The following is a 17,774-nucleotide window of genomic DNA, read 5'->3' as shown; positions in this document are numbered from 1 at the left end:
TCTGTGTGTGTCACGCTGTAACACCACCGGCCCGCCACCAGAGAGCGCAGCTGTATCACACACAAAACACACACACACACACACACACACACATACACAAAACTTAACTTAAAAAAAACTTGACTTAAAAAAAAACTCAACTTAAAAAAAACGTAAAAAGAAAAAACTTACAAAAAAAATACTTAAAAAAAAAAAACACACGCATGCACACATACACACACACACACACACACACAAAGAGAACAAAAAAAACCCAAAGTACGTAATTTATTCTAATTGTTGTTATTGCAATTTACGAGCTGCGTTCGCTTCGCGCGTCTTACTTGTATTTTCTGTGTGTGCGCGCACGCCATGCATGCGTTAACTCTTGAGTAGAAGATCGAGGAGCAGAAGCGCTGGTTGGATGAGGAGATGGAGAGCGTTCTGGAACAGAGGAGAGGACTGGAGGACCTGGAAGGAGAGCTCACCAAGAGAGAGGAGATCCTGGCCAAGAAGGAGGCTCTGCTGCAAGAACGCAGTGGACTGGAGACCAAAAGACTCCGCTCCAGCCAGGTAAACACACACACACACACACACACACACACACACACACACACACACACGCCTTTCATTCGCAGTGGAAATGTTTGAGTATCAATGGGCTCTATGCATCCACGCCATTTTGGAAAGAACTTTTGGCCCCTTCTCTACTTCCTTCACAGGTGTTACCGATGATACTAATGAAGGCTCTGTTCCATTCTGGTCAAACAGAGTCAGGGTGCTGCTATTGTGCATGTTGGCTCACTGGAAACACTGATACACCAAGTGGGTCTCAAGGTGTCCTCGAGTGGGTTCCAAATGGCCCCGTACGGGCCTGTAACTCAGACCCGTACAACCAAAAGTTTGAAAACAACTGTACACTAAATGGAACAGAGCCTTAATCAGTATCATCGGTAACCGATGAAGGAAGTAGGGAAGCGGCCCGGAAGCCAGGAAGCTTGGAGAAGGAAGTGTCATGGTCACGTGACTGTGCTGCGCCATGACACTTTCATGGACACTTTCATGGGAGCCAAACTCACACCGGAAGTGCAATGAATACATGGCAGTGAATGGAGCCGGCTGGACCAGCTCATAACAAACATTATTCATGAACAATTGAGACCTTTTGTAAAGTAATCACTTCTGGAAAATAACAGAAGACATATCACAGGTTGTTTTCTAATCACTTACTTTTCGATGTGCACAGAGTGCACAGTATATCATTTTATCTGAGGATCTAAACAGCAGCCGGTATCGTTTCTGGCTCCGAAGTATCGCAAGATTTGGCTGCCAGACAGGAAACTATCTTGCGATACGTGGTGCGTTCAGAAAGGTACTTTGTGCTCTTTAGATACCATACCTCTATAAAAATTACACAGTGTACACATCGAATAGCAACACAGCAGACAATAATGTGTTACATGTCTTCTGTTATTTTCCAGAAGTGATTACTTTACAAAAGGTCTCAATTGTTCATGAATAATGTTTGTTATGAGCTGGTCCAGCCGGCTCCATTCACTGCCATGTATTCATTGCACTTCCGGTGTGAGTTTGGCTCCCATGAAAGTGTCCATGAAAGTGTCATGGCGCAGTGACATGACCACTTCTGTTCCTTCTCAGAGCTTCATTGCCGGAAGCCAAGGAAGCGCTGAGAAGGAAGAGAAGTGGTCAAGCTCATAGCGCGCGACCGAGTGCCGCGATACGAGCTTGTAGGTCTGCTATTTTTGAAAAATCGAAGAACCACTGACATAGAAACATAGCTTTTTCAGAAAACTGTCAGGATGTAGAAGACATTTTTAGAATCTGATCTCAGGTCAAAATGGGTTAGAGGAAGTAGGAAGAGTTATTCTGTGTGCATATAGAGCCCCTTCATGACGTGCTCCTGGCGCCCCCCCTCCCCCTGCAGGCCCTCAGCAAGGACCTGGTGACCCTGTCTGGGCGCATCGAGTCTCTGGAGAGGGAGCTGAGCGAGCGGAACGGCCTCCTCCGCAGCAGCAGCGCTCAGGACTCGCAGCAGGTCCGACAGGAGATCAACAACCTGCGGCAGGAGAAGGACACGCTGCTCAAACAGAGGGTGGAGCTGGACGACAAGCTGCGGCAGGGAAACCTGCTCTCCCCGGAGGTCAGACATTAGGAGATATAAGCTCCGGGCAGGAAAACCTGCTCTCCCCCGGAGGTCAGACATTAGGAGATATAAGCTCCGGGCAGGGAAACCTGCTCTCCCCCGGAGGTCAGACATTAGGAGATATAAGCTCCGGGCAGGAAAACCTGCTCTCCCCCGGAGGTCAGACATTAGGAGATATAAGCTCCGGGCAGGGAAACCTGCTCTCCCCGGAGGTCAGACATTAGGAGATATAAGCTCCGGGCAGGGAAACCTGCTCTCCCCGGAGGTCAGACATTAGGAGATATAAGCTCCGGGCAGGAAAACCTGCTCTCCCCCGGAGGTCAGACATTAGGAGATATAAGCTCCGGGCAGAAAAACCTGCTCTCCCCGGAGGTCAGACATTAGGAGATATAAGCTCCGGGCAGGAAAACCTGCTCTCCCCGGAGGTCAGACATTAGGAGATATAAGCTCCGGGCAGGAAAACCTGCTCTCCCCCGGAGGTCAGACATTAGACCAGGGGTGGGCAACTTTGACGATGGAGAGGACCACTATATTTCCACACTCACTCCCTATGGCCATATATTACTGTCGTAGCAAAAATAGCCGATCTACAAGCTCAAAACGTGTAGAGTTTTTCAATGGTACCCCAACGTTCAACCCCTGAATTTAATGATCCAAAATGTATGTTAAGTTATTTGGATGACCCTAAGGATCATAAAAAAACCTTACTATTGCAATTAATGTTTTTGTCAAATCTCATATTGTTTGGCCTATAAGGAAAGGGCACCTATAATCACCACTGAGCAGTATTTTTATCTAGCAAAAGTGTTTAAAAACACAATCCCCACAATGAAAGTTAATAATAGAAATGTAACAAATGACTTGTAACAATTACAAAATGTACTGTGATGCCCAACATGACCCACCTGTTCACCGAAAAATAAAAATAAAAACAAAGTTAAAAAAATAAAAAATAAAAACACACTCCCAAAAAGTGTGTATATTGTAACTTACATCACCAAGATGACAGTTGGCTGAAAACCGCAGGGGTTCTTGGGTTGGGGCTTGTCTGTTTGGGTATTTTCGGTTGTACTTAAAGGGGAAAACCACCCATTTTCAACATTTTACTATGTCATTAATATACCTTAGAGCTGTTGTGTGAAAATAATAAAAAAGTCCCCCCAGTTCCTAGAACTGTAATTATGAAAAAAACCATTAACATGGTGAAACACATCTTGATGACATCATCAAGATGTGTTTCACCATGTTAATGATTTTTTTCAGACCTCTAGTTCTAGGAAACAGCTCTACGGTATATTAATGACATAGTAAAATGTTGAAAATGAGTGGAATGCCCCTTTAACCCATTTAGGCCTGACGTCGAAATTAAAAAAACGTTCGCTCTGAAAGAATATATATTCAAGATTTGTGCCGCATTTTACGATTTTTCAAAAATATCAGACCTACAAGCTCGTAGCGCGCCACTCGGTGGCGCGCTATGAGCTTGTAGATCTGCTATTTTTCAATAGCTAAAGTATTACATAATGCTTTTAATCTCGCAATTTTCCAAAGCTTCTGTCATACAGTCTGGAGAACGGAAGCTCTGATCATGCAAGCGATAAAGCACGGAAGTGAAGCCTCCTACCCACTTTCGTTTCGTCTTTACAGTCGCGCAAATTTATCCTAATATAAATCGAAATCATCTAAAGCATATATAGCTTGCTGCTTTAGAAGAAATGGAAATAACAAAAATAAAAACGGCTTCCTCGCTCGGATTTCGGGGAGGTGCATTCGTGAGATTGTGGAATAGTTGTCTGGCTACGCGAGACTATAACCCATTTTGGGCGGGAACCCCTTTTGGTGTTTTAAGCATTATGTTATAATTTAGCTATTGAAAAATAGCAGATCTACAAGCTCATAGCGAGTGGCGCGCTACGAGCTTGTAGGTCTGCTATTTTTGAAAAATCGTGAAAATATTTATTTCAGAAAACTGGAGGATTTAGAAGATTTTTTTTTAAATTTCGAGGTCAGGCCAAAATGGGATAAAGGCTGTGACCTCTGTTTCCAGGTAACGGTAGGCGTCTATTCTGGCGTTCGGAGGGAGAAAGGTGGATGATGTAACTGTGTGTGTGTGGCGGGTAATAATAGCGATGTAACTTCCGTTGAAATATCCAGTAAAGTGTGTTGTCGCCCCCCCTATCCGTCTCTCCAGGAGGAGCGGACCCTGTTCCAGTTGGACGAGGCCATCGAGGCTTTAGACGCGGCCATCGAGTACAAGAACGAGGCCATCACTCAGCGGCAGAGACAGCTGAGGGCCTCCGCCAGCATGCTCTCCCAGTGGGAGATGAACCTCATGGACAAGCTCAGTTATTTATCGGCCTCCGAGACCAGAGCTCTGCTGTGCAAGTACTTTGACAAGGTCTGTGTTGGTGCGCTTTGTCTGTTTTGGAGATTAATCAAATGATCGTTTTTTATTGCATCCGCTCAGGGCCACATTATGTGGGAACTGGGAAGCCTGTGTGTGTGTGTGTGCGGTTCATTTATTGCGAACGTGCGCGGTTCATTTATTGCGAACGTGAGTGGTTCATTTATTGCGAACGCAGTGAGCACTAACTATAGAAGATGGCCTAAACTGTCTGTGTGTCACCCCTTTTGGTGTTTTAAACATTATGTTATAATTTAGCCATTGAAAAATAGCAGATCTACAAGCTCATAGCTTGTAGATCGCTACGAGCTTGTAGGTCTGCTATTTTTGAAAAATCGTGAAAATGTGGCACAAATTTGGAATATATATTTTTTCACGTTTTTAACTAAAATCTTTGCCTCTCACAACATATTTTCAGATGGGGGGCCGGAGGCATATGACATATAATTTTTGGGGTCCTTGACATGAAATATTGAGCACCACGGATATAGAAACATGAGGTTTTTCAGGGAAAAAAATACATTTTTAAATGTAATCTTTTCGACGTCAGGGCCTAAACGGGTTGATGTGCGTGTTGTTGTGGACGTGCAGGTGGTGACTCTTCGCGAGGAGGAGCGTAAGCTCCAGCTGGCCTTAGCGGACCTGGAGATGCGGGCGGAGGAGCAGCAGAGGCTGGTGGAGTGGCTGGAGAACGCCCTGGACCGCACGACGCTGGACACGGACCGACGGCTCACGCAGCAGCAGAAGGAGCATGAACGGAGCGTACAGCTGTTACTGCAGCAATGTCGGGGTGGGTACCACTGCTGTAAACTCTCTAAGTACTGGACCCTCGTCTGGTTCTGACAGGTAGTGTGTGCAAGCTGGGTGGTGTGTGATAATCCGGTTGAAGTATTCCTTCGGTACGGCGACTGCGGCGGCGGGCCCGGGAGGACAATAACGCGACACAAGACAGTATCACGCTAAAGGTTCACAAAGTTTATTACACAAACAGGAACATATATAGTGCTGGATCATAATGACGTGACAATAAGATATTGAGACAGAATAACGTGCCTACTGCAGCAAGGCTGACCTTGCTGCCGCTGAGATGTCTCTCGTAGCCTATCTATAAAGTATGCTACAGTACAGGCAGTACACAATACATATCAATTACACTGTATCTCAAGTTCAAGTACATAGACTAAGATGTACTGTGCATGGGCTAATATTATAACAGTCACTATCTGCGGTGATCGGTAAAGATCACAGTGGAAGGAAGGAAGAAGGTGGCAAACTTTAACCCATTTTGACCTGAGATCAGATTCTAAAAATGTCTTCTACATCCTGACAGGTTTCTGAAAAAGCTATGTTTCTATGTCAGTCGTTCTTCGATTTTTCAAAAATAGCAGACCTACAAGCTCGTAGCGCGCCACTCGGTGGCGCGCTATGAGCTTGTAGATCTGATATTTTTCAATAGCTAAAGCATAACATAATGCTAACACCAAAAGGGGTTCCCGCCCAAAATGGGTTACCATCCAAGGCAGCTCTTCATCAGGGTCACCTGGGGGCCTTCATCAGGGTCACCTGGGGGCCTTCATCAGGGTCACCTGGGGGCCTTCATCAGGGTCACCTGGTGGCCTTCATCAGGGTCACCTGGGGGCCTTCATCAGGGTCACCTGGGGGTCTTCATCAGGGTCACCTGGGGGCCTTCATCAGGGTCACCTGGGGGCCTTCATCAGGGTCACCTGGTGGCCTTCATCAGGGTCACCTGGGGGTCTTCATCAGGGTCACCTGGGGGCCTTCATCAGGGTCACCTGGTGGCCTTCATCAGGGTCACCTGGGGGCCTTCATCAGGGTCAACTGGGGCCTTCATCAGGGTCAACTGGGGCCTTCATCAGGGTCACCTGGGGGTCTTCATCAGGGTCAACTGGGGGCCTTCATCAGGGTCAACTGGGGCCTTCATCAGGGTCAACTGGGGCCTTCATCAGGGTCACCTGGGGGTCTTCATCAGGGTCAACTGGGGCCTTCATCAGGGTCAACTGGGGCCTTCATCAGGGTCACCTGGGGGTCTACATCAGGGTCAACTGGGGCCTTCATCAGGGTCACCTGGGGGCCTTCATCAGGGTCACCTGGGGGCCTTCATCAGGGTCACCTGGGGGCCTTCATCAGGGTCACCTATCAGGGTGACCCTGATGAGGGTCTGATATGTTCTCTCTCTCTCCTCACAGAGCAAATGGATGAGGGTCTGATATGTTCTCTCTCTCCTCACAGAGCAAATGGATGAGGGTCTGATATGTTCTCTCTCTCTCCTCACAGAGCAAATGGATGAGGGTCTGATATGTTCTCTCTCTCTCCTCACAGAGCAAATGGATGAGGGTCTGATATGTTCTCTCTCTCCTCACAGAGCAAATGGACGAGGGTCTGATATGTGTCTCTCTCTCTCTCCTCACAGAGCAAATGGACGAGGGTCTGATATGTTTCTCTCTCTCTCTCCTCACAGAGCAAATGGATGAGGGTCTGATATGTTTCTCTCTCTCTCTCCTCACAGAGCAAATGGATGAGGGTCTGATATGTTTCTCTCTCTCTCTCCTCACAGAGCAAATGGATGAGGGTCTGATATGTTTCTCTCTCTCTCTCCTCACAGAGCAAATGGATGAGGGTCTTGATTAAGGCTGTCAAAGTTAACGCGTTAATCGTGCGTTAACTCAAAGTCCTTTTAACGGCGTTAATTTAATTAACGCGCGATTAACGCACGGTGAAGTTTGACAGAACGGTTGAGAGACGCATTCATGTGAATGCAGGCAGCTAGATTCCAATAGCCCCGCCTCTCTCTCATACCCCCCCCCCCCCCCCCCCCACTCTCTCTCTACCATTCCCACTCAGTTGAGTCCGGACTCCGGACCGTCAGTACTATAGGGCACTGGGCAGTTGTCAGTTGAGCTGAATGCCTCCGTTGGGCTTGTTATTAATTAATTTGCTTCACAATGTGTTAGATCAGAAGCTCTTTGAAGTGGGCATTGGGCAAAAGCAAAACTCTGGCAGTTTTGGTTGACAAACATAGTTAGTTAGTTGTGAAAGCTTGATGCTAATCATGCTACACAGACCATGCTAATGAGTGCTAAAGCTAATGTTGACTTGCAGGAGAGAGAGAGGGGCAGGGGCTCTCTCGTGTGTGTGTGTGTGTGTGTGTGTGTGTGTGTGTGTGTGTGTGTGTGGTTGAGTGGTTGAGTTTATGATTTTGTTTCCCTCTTCCATGGCATTTGCAATAAAGCAAGCATTCTCCCATGTTGACTATTTAAAACTTGAAAAGCAGTGGTTCTGAACCAGTGGTCCCTGAGGGGATTCCAGGTGGCCCACAGCTAAATGATGGAGGGTTGGTAACCAAATTAACCCAAGTTATATATCTTTAACTTTTGAGAGTGTAAAATGAAACCAAGTGGGTCCATTTGGTTAAATTTTACACTCAAGAGTTGAATAATTGTTAAACAAATGCATTACTTAAAGTTAATTTACAAGAAGTCTACACAATTAGAGAACTTAGAAAACATGTTATTTTGATCAACATACAGCCTGTTATCTCTCCTAATGGTACACATCAATACAGTTCTTTAGTTTGGGCCTGGAAGGCTAATGTCATCAAATGGTGGTCCGTGGCTCAAATGCAGAATAAATAATGGACCTTGATATGAAAAATCTTGAAAACCACTGATTTAAGGTATATTTAGAACGGATAAAAAATATGTGATTAATTTGCGATTAATCGGCGATTAACTATGGGCAATCATGCGATTAATCGCGATTAAATATTTTAATCGACTGACAGGCCTAGTCTTGATATGTTCTCTCTCTCCTCACAGAGCAAATGGACGAGGGTCTGATATGTTCTCTCTCTCTCCTCACAGAGCAAATGGATGAGGGTCTGATATGTTCTCTCTCTCCTCACAGAGCAAATGGATGAGGGTCTGGAAGCTCTGGAAGCTACTAAACAATCAACTAGGCTATGGTCAGAAACTAAAAACCAGGTTTTCAAACATAAACATCAAATCGGACAACACTCTCATCACTGACAACCTTGATGTGGCCAACTACTTGAATATCTTCTTTACAAACATAGCAACAACTCTGGTTAACAAACTGCCCTCCCACTCTGGGCTCTTTGGTGTAGAGCACATTACAACCTTCTACAGAAACCTAGGTGTTTGTAAAGACGATTTTAAACTAGTTATGGTAACAACTGATGAGGTAATTAAGAAACTGAGTGCCCTCCAACCCCACAAGGCCACAGGCCATGACAACATTCCCTCCAAATTTCTCAGAGACTCAGCCATCTCTATAGCTCCAATCATCACCCACATAGTAAACCTCTCCATCAAACAGGGACAGGTCCCCCAAGTTTTGCAAACTGGCCAAAGTAACCCCCTTGCACAAGAAAGGGAGTAAATTAGACCCCGGCAACTACCGCCCTATTTCTATTCTTAGTTCCATCTCGAAAGTGATGGAAAAAATAGTCTATGAACAGGTTGAAAAGTATCTTGCCACTAATAAATTATTGTACGAGTTCCAATCTGGCTTCAGAACATCCCACTCCACTGACACATGCCTTCTCTATTTGAGCGACCACATCAAACAAGAGGTGGACGCTGGCAAATACTGCGGCATGGTCAAAAGGCTTTTGACACCGTGAACCACTCCATACTGGTTAACAAGCTAAAAGCAATTGGTTTCGATAGCACATCAGTGAGCTGGATGCAATCCTACCTGGAGGGGAGAGAACAGATGGTGGAAGTGAACGGAACACTGTCCCCCCCCCTCCCAGTGAGCTGTGGCGTTCCACAAGGAAGCATACTAGGGCCTCTACTGTTCCTAATATATGTAAAAGACATGACTTCAGCTTGTGACTGCAACTTGTTCCTGTTCGCAGATGACTCAGCACTGCTGGTCTCGGACAGGGACAAACTGCAGGTTGAAAATGCCCTCAGCTCTGAACTCGGTAGAATCTGCACCTGGCTCGCTGATAACAAACTATCTTTACACCTGGGAAAAACTGAATCCATTCTCTTTGGCTCTAATAGTAATCTCAGCAAGGCAAATGGCTTCTTGGTTAAAGTGGGTGACAATGTTATCACACGTAAAGATGAAATTACCTACCTAGGTTCCATCCTGGAGGCTAATCTTTCCGATGATAAAATGGCCACCAACGTAATCAAAAAGGTCAACCATAGAACAAGATTCCTTTACAGGATCTCCTCACTGGTCAAAAAAAACACCTTGAAGACCTTAACAGGAGCCCTTGTACAGGGTTTCTTTGACTATGCATGCACCTCCTGGTACCACAGCACCTCAAAGGCCCTTAAAACCAGGCTCCAGACTTCCCAAAACAAACTGGTCAGGCTCCTACTTGACCTAGCCCCCCGAACCCACCTCACCCCTGCCCACTTCGACAGGCTGGAATGGCTTAGGGTCGACGACAGAGTACAGCATATTGCAATGGGTCTGGTCCACAAGATTCGATACACCACCAAGATACCCATGTACCTGTCTAGATACTTCCTTAATGTTAACGAAGTCCACACCCACAACACCAGAGGGAGTGCAACGAACCATGTACAACCCAGATTCGGCACAAACAAGGGACTAAATTATTTTCGCTCCTATGCCACCAAAATGTGGAACGCCCTACCAACTGTCATTAAGACATGCGAATCCCTTGACTCTTTCAAAACCGCTCTCAAAGGGCACCTACGGACGGCTGCAATTCGAAACTGGCCCCTGTAAAATCGGAATCCCTCAAACACGAACGCAAGGACAACACAAGAGACGGTCGCGGCCACACAGCCAACTCAAGGTATGGCCACTGAGCCGACTTGGGGACCCAACGCAAGGACAACACAAGAGACGGTCACGGCCACACAGCCAACTCAAGGTACGGCCACGGAGCCGACTTGGGGACCCAACGCAGCTCCTCCAAGGAAAACAAACAAATTATCTATAGAAGTGTCTATTTGTACGCCTCTAAATGTTTTGATGATTTGAACATGGTGGACCCTATTGGAAACAAGTGTAATGCTTAATTGAGTCGTCCACTCACAGTTAACAGCCTTTGTATTGAGTTTGTGCTTGAAATGTACTGTAATTCTGCAAACTGTTAATAAATTCTTCAATCAATCAATCAATGATATGTTCTCTCTCTCTCCTCACAGAGCAAATGGACGAGGGTCTGATATGTTCTCTCTCTCCTCACAGAGCAAATGGACGAGGGTCTGATATGTTCTCTCTCTCTCCTCACAGAGCAAATGGACGAGGGTCTGATATGTTCTCTCTCTCCTCACAGAGCAAATGGATGAGGGTCTGATATGTTCTCTCTCTCTCTCCTCACAGAGCAAATGGACGAGGGTCTCGCAGGAAGGCAGAGGCATTACGAGGGATGGATCCACAACCTCAGTAAGGAACTGAACCACTACAAAACATCGAACCTAGAGCTGAGCAGCAAACTGAAGGAGCTTTGTGGTTCAGTCGCCCAGCCAAAAGAACATGCCAAAGGTAAAGTGTGGTGTGTCTGTGGTGTCTGCCTATATACCAGTGGCTTTCAACCCTTTTTCATATCGAGGACAATTATTTATTCAGCATTTGAGCCACGGAGTCCACGGACCACCATTTGATGAGCCTCTCGGACCCAAAACTGTGAATATTTTGTTGCATACGATTTTGGGCACAATTCCATGCTGCATTGATGTGGTACCATAGGTGAGATAATAGGCAAACATTGATAAACATAAACATACTGTAGGCAAACATTATCTAATTGTGTAGACTTCTTGTAAATGAATTAATAAATAATAATAATAATAATAGCTCAGATGTATATAGCGCTTTTCTAAGTACCCAAAGCGCTTTACATAAAACAGTAGGAACAATTTTAATTCAAGAAACAAAAATAAAAAGTAAAATGTCGGTGCTAGGTTAAAAACATGAAAGGCTAAGCAAAGGATGGGGGGGGGGGACATCTTAACCAGACCTCAGCTGGGGAAGGCTATCTTGAAGAGGTGGGTTTTGAGTAATAAGTAGTAAAGTAATGCTGATGTTTAACAATAATTTAACTCTTGAGAGCGTAAAATTAAACGGGTCTATTTGGTTTGGGGATTGCTTAATTTACAAGAAGTCTACACAATTGGAGAGTATGTAGAATATTTGTAAGGGGTCCATTTGGTTTCATTTTTCAGGAGTGTAAAATAAAGGTCCATTTGGTTACCAACTCTCCCATCATTTAGCTGGGGACCACCTGGAATCCCCTCAAGGAACTGGTCTATACTAAACTTGCATTAACCCATTTGTTTTAACTAAGCATTATGTTATACTTTAGCTATTGAAAAATAGCAGATCTACAAGCTCATAGCGCGCCACTCGGTGGCTATGAGCTTGTAGGTCTGCTATTTTTGAAAAGTCGTGAAAATGTGGCGCAAATCTTTGAAAATATATTTCAGAGCGAACATTTTTAACTAAAATATTGGCTTCTGGGGGGGTCCCTGGAACTACATATTTTGAGATGGGGGGGTCCGTGGCCCAATAGAGATAATTCTGGGGGTCCTTCACATGAAAAAGGTTGAGCATCACTGACATAGAAACATGGGTTTTTCAGAAAAACGTTTTAGAAACCTTAGGATTTAGAAACCTTTTTTTTTTCTCAGTCCAAAATGGGTTAATTCCTCAGTCTCCCCAGTTCCCTAAAACATGTCGTTCCTGTTTGTTTCCTAGGGCCGGTATCTGATGGCGGCAGCATGGAGAAGCTCCCCAAGTCCAGGGAGGAGATGCGGGAGCTGGTGAACACGCCTCTCCCGTCCACCTGGAGGCGCTCTTCGCTCCCCACGGAGGAACCCGGGGTCATGGAGGAGCTTCACGCAGCGTCGGGGGAGATCCCCTCCCCCGTCCATCGTGTGGTTCAAACCACGACGGCACCCTGGGGTGGCGGAGGAGGAGGAGTCACGTCACTCCCCCTGGTCAAATCCCGGAGAGAGTCTCGCCGATCCAGCCTGAACATTGGACCACTAATCTCAAACAATGCATTGATCGACGTGCGGAAGAATCCTGTTTAAAATAATGGGGATATGTATTGAGACCCTAAATGTATGTGTATATACCTTCTTTTTCTTTTTTTTCTTTTTTTTTAAATAGTTTTATAAACAAGTCATTCTTATACAAAGCACTTTTACGAAGGTAATATTCATGCTGATCGTATAATGTAACTCCTATCTGGCTTTTCCTCTGTTGTTAAAGTCATCGTGTCTTAATGCTTTGATTCATTGTGTATCATTCTGAAAAATAAATGTTTTTTTTTACTCAGTAAATACAATATAGTATTGAATTTGACAACACATTTTGAACTTATTTAACCACATGAACCCTAGGGTCCCTATACCGGCATGTTTTAACCCATTTAGGCCTGACGTCGAAATAAAAAAAAAGTCTTCTGAAAGAATATATATTCAAAGATTTGTGCCGCATTTTCACGATTATTCAAAAATAGCAGACCTACAAGCTTGTAGATATGCTATTTTTCAATAGCTAAAGTATAACATAATGCTTAGTTAAAACACCAAAAGGCGTTCCCGCCCAAAATGGGTTTTTATAACCAAACATTTGGCAATAGCAGAACTACAAGCTCACCTTACACTGCAAGAAATAACTATTAAAACCTTTGTGTGCGCAAGAGAGCGAATTATCTATGGACTTTAGCATACTACTCTAGCTCTGTCTTTGATGTATTGAACAAGGCGGACCCTCTTGTAATCAAGTGTAATGCTTTATTGGGTCGTCCACTCACAGTTAACAGTCTTTGTATTGAGTTGTGCTTGAAATGTACTGTGATTCTGTTAATGAATATTTCAATCAATCAATCAAAAAAAGCTATATAGACCATGCCCATCTTGAGGCTCATTTGGGCTATTTAAACCCTGGTGGTCAAGAGGTGCAGCACATCCACACATTCCAGCGAGTGCAGGATCCAAAAGAATAACTTAAGAAAGGGAAGAGGAAGATCCACACACCGTTTTAAAAGCTCCCAAAACAGCTTAACCCATTCTGGGCGGGAAGTGGGAACCCCTTTTGGTGTTTTACGGCATTTATGTTATACTTTAGCTATTGAAAAATAGCAGATCTACAAGCTCATAGCGCGCCATCGAGTGCCGCGCTATGAAGGTCTGCTATTTTTGAAAAATCGTGAAAATGTGGCACAAATCTTTGAATATATATATATTCTTTCAGAGTGAGCGTTTTTAACTCAAATCTTTGTTTCTGGGGGGGGTCCCTGGAACTACATATTTTCAGATGGGGGGTTGGTGGCTAATTACAGATAATTCTGGAGGTCCTTGACATGAACATGTTTGAGCACCACTGATATGTTTTTTCAGAAAACTGTCAGGATGTAGAAGACGTTTTATAGAATCTGCTCTCAGGTCTAAATGACAATGACTGAAATGACAACAGAGCGGAAAACAATAAAACGTTTGGGCCTCAGGGGCCTTCGTCAGGTATTTAAACGCATCCCATGATTTAAACTAAAGCACAGTGCTCAGACGATCAGCTCCAAAATGGTTTTATTTTAATCTAGTGGTAATCTAAAGGTGAGCTTTGGAACTTGTGAACTTTACAGAGAGGTCAACACAAAGACCTGTGCCTGTGTTTCGTCCCAGGTAAGACCCATCTCTTTCAGCTCCATCATCACTGTCCTTCGCCAGGTGTTCTTTGGTCTGCCTCTCTTTTTCCCAACTGGGGTCCATCTCAAGGCAACCTTGGGTAACCTTTCGTCGGGCATCCTCGTGATACGTGACCGAGCCATCTTAATCCGCATCTCTTTATCTCAAGGGACATACGAGAGCTGCCCGTCTTCTTATAAAGTTCGTCATTTGAGATTTTGTTTTTGACATCAGAAGATGTTGCAATTTTTGCGTAAGCAGCCATTATGGAAGACGCCAACCTTTCTCATATCCTCTTTGGTTTCTCTCCAGCACTCAGAGCCATATAGCAGGTCAGCCTTAACCCATATTGGGCGGGAACCCCTTTTGGTGTTTTAAGCATGTTATACTTTAGCTATTGAAAAATAGCAGACCTACAAGCTCATAGCGCGGCACCGAGTGCCGCGCTATGAGCTTGTAGGTCTGCTATTTTTGAAAAATCTAAAAAATCTTTGACTGTATATTCTTTCAGAGCAAACGTTTTTAACTCCCATCTTTGCTTCTGGGGGGTCCCTGGAGGCTGGAACAACATATTTTCAGATGGGGGTCGGCGGGCGGCGGCCAATTACATATAATTCTGGGGCTCCTTGACATGAAATAGTTTGAGAACCACTGATATAGAAACATTGTTTTTCTGAAAAGTATCATGATTTAGAAGACATTTGTAGAATCTGGTATCAGGTCGAAATGGTTTTAACAGTACTGTTGTAGAGCCTAGCAACCCTACCCTGGAAAACAAAACCTGTTACAGAAACTCTTACTTGTTTGGTTCAAAGAAAATATAGCTCACCTTCAAGGTGTGCCATCATGTATTAACCCCTGAGGGACTCTGGTCAGCAATCTATATACTGTAGGGATTAATGGTTAAATGTGTGTAATAATAATGAGTAAAAGAGACTCCTAAATTTGACGCCTAACCCTCAAACTGTTATTCATCTACAAAATAATGTAACCATAATCCAATGTCTGATTTATACTTTCATTGACATTAAATTGATATTGATAATAGTATCTATGATAGCCCCCATATAATGTACAGATTCACCATTCTCACGTTGCATAGGCCTTCAACTTTTTCCACTCCTCATTCCCACCACTAGATGGTGGTAATGCACCATCATTGCTTTGGGATCTGATCGCCATACACTGCTGATGCTCTCATGATCCATGTTGGTTGGTTGGTTGGTTTAAAGTTTAAACCAGTGGTTCCCAAACTTTTTCATGTCAAGGACCCCCAAATTGACACCAATTAGCCTGTGGACCCCCATTTGAAATGACATGCCAGGGACCCCCACAAGAGAAGATTTGTATGGCTCTTGCATTGATTTAGACAGTCCTCCGTAGACATGCATTAGTCTACGGACCCCCATTTAATGGCATTTCTTTATATTGTAAAATCAATGCTAATTTAACTCTGAGAGCGTACAAATGGAACCAAATGGATCCGTTAGGGTCCATTTGGTTCCATTTGTACACTCTCTGAGTTACAGACCCATAAGGGTCCATTTGGTTCCAAATTATCATTTAGCTGGGTCCCCCCTGGAACTCCCTCAAGGACCCCTGGGGGTCCCCGGACCCCACTTTGTGAACCACTGGTTTAAACAGTTGGCAGAGTATAATTTAGTATAATGTAAGGTTTTGCCCACTCAAATGGTACCTCGTCAGATAAATCCCCACATAGCCTACAACAACTTCCGTGAACCGACTTCACTGTAGTAGCCTTTTCATAAATTATATTTGTACTTTAAGGCTGTCTGCTGTCGTGAAAGTTTATAGTTAAGAGATATTAGGGACCACCATTTTCAATTCATCCAAAAATTTCATATTAGTATGCTATTAAAAAGTGACTTGGTGGAGATGCACAGTATACAAGCTCATCCGTTTTAGGAGAAAGGTTATGGAAATACAGGATGGCATCTACATTTAAACCTATAAGAACAGAGTAATTCATGATTGTACAATGATGCAGCCTAATTCTGACTGTTGTGGTTTTCAGCTATTAACCCATTTTGGGGGTGTTAGCATTGTGTTATGCTTCAGCTATTGAAAAATAGCAGATCTACAAGCTCATAGCGCGCCACCGAGTGGCGCGCTACGAGCTTGTAGGTCAGCTATTTTTGACGACTGACAGAAACATAGCTTTTTCAGAAAACTGTCAGGATGTAGAAGACATTTTTAGAATCTGATCTCAGGTCAAAATGTCTCGATGTCCCAAAAGCATCGTGGAATATTGGGAACTAATTTACAGAGCAGAATAAACGACAAACCTCTGCTCTGATAAAAGTTGAATTCATGTTTCACTGCAGCCTTGCATTATAGTTCCTGACAACAAAAAACTAAAGTCAGGTCATGGAAGAATAATGGACCAGTTATTTTACAAGCTATACACTTCCAAACTTCTCTATACTTCTATTTTTCTGCACTTCCAATAAGAACACAGTAGCAGTACTGTACTATATGTTTAAATTGCATGAATGTAGGGCTACTTAGTATTGATGTTGTCTCTTACCCCCCCCCCCCTACCATTGACATAATATGTAAGCATATATGTTGAAGTAGGTAGGCTGTAATACTTATTAAACTTATAGCCTATCATCGGGCCTATCCACAAGGCTCCTACGATTCTAATCTCCTTAATATCTCTGTTGAGCAAAGTGGACTGAAAGTTCATTGGTAACAAATGGCCAATATAGTGAACAATATTCAAGATATTCTATTATCCCAAATTGATCCACAACAATTTGACTGGATTGCTCTACTGTCCATTTGAACTGGGTGTGTTTTTAATTATCTCTAAATCCTTACTATGACCTGTCCAACAGCAACACTTCATGATCATCATGTAATAATGTATCAGTATTCAATGTGGTTAATGTATTTTATGACAGAGTGACCAACAAATGCAGCCGCCTGCGAATATTGTTTTGTTTACGTGACAGGTTAGTGTGCTTGCTTAGTACCAGTCAAATGGGACAGTTTGTTCAGTCTGTCTTGAGAGACTAGCTCTGCAATGGTCCAGGCAAAACCACTCGGTTCCAACATGTGGCCTTTTCAGTTCCACATTGGCCTTTTTTGCCACTCCATCTAAGCATCTATCAGTATCAGCTACCTGTGGCTGCTCAGTGCTCATATTAAAGGACCACTTCACCACTTGTCAACCTATCTTCATATAATAGGTCCTCACTAATAATCATGATAAAATGGCACCATTCTTTTCTACTTGGTCTGTGTCTCATACGAGGGCTGTGGGCAGTTCAGAGACCCGTCCACCAGTGACATTAGTTCACCAGTGACATTATAATTAGACCTATTATATGAAGATAGGTTGAAAAGTGGTGAAGTGGTCCTTTAAATGTAATATGCAAATTCTGGCATACTGTAGGATGAATAAAGGCCAGTCAGTTCCGAACCTTCCAACTGACATTTGTGTGATTTAAAACTGCAATATGTGCAAGATGGGGAATTAAGCCCTTGTGTAAAACACAGTCTATAAATGTTCAGGGTTTAGTGATGATTCCAT

The 17,774-nt window shown here is 43.9% G+C and overlaps 1 protein-coding gene across 2 annotated transcripts in view; it reads left to right on the top strand.

The window, feature by feature from the left end:
* Positions 1–12,895, top strand: part of kif7 (kinesin family member 7) — a 31,729-nt gene extending 18,834 nt beyond the window's left edge. For both annotated transcript variants that reach the window (XM_079497936.1, XM_079497937.1), the window contains 6 exons: positions 376–552; positions 1,925–2,140; positions 4,335–4,541; positions 5,139–5,337; positions 10,905–11,066; positions 12,279–12,895. In XM_079497936.1, the coding sequence (XP_079354062.1) occupies positions 376–552; positions 1,925–2,140; positions 4,335–4,541; positions 5,139–5,337; positions 10,905–11,066; positions 12,279–12,616 (1,299 nt within the window). In that variant the 3' untranslated portion in view covers positions 12,617–12,895. The remainder of the gene's footprint in view (positions 1–375; positions 553–1,924; positions 2,141–4,334; positions 4,542–5,138; positions 5,338–10,904; positions 11,067–12,278) is intronic.
* The last annotated feature ends 4,879 nt before the right edge of the window (positions 12,896–17,774 follow it).

This window comes from Electrona antarctica (genome assembly GCF_951216825.1).
Source record: "Electrona antarctica genome assembly, chromosome: 3".
NCBI lineage: Eukaryota > Metazoa > Chordata > Actinopteri > Myctophiformes > Myctophidae > Electrona > Electrona antarctica.
This window is presented reverse-complemented; position numbering and strand designations above follow the sequence as displayed.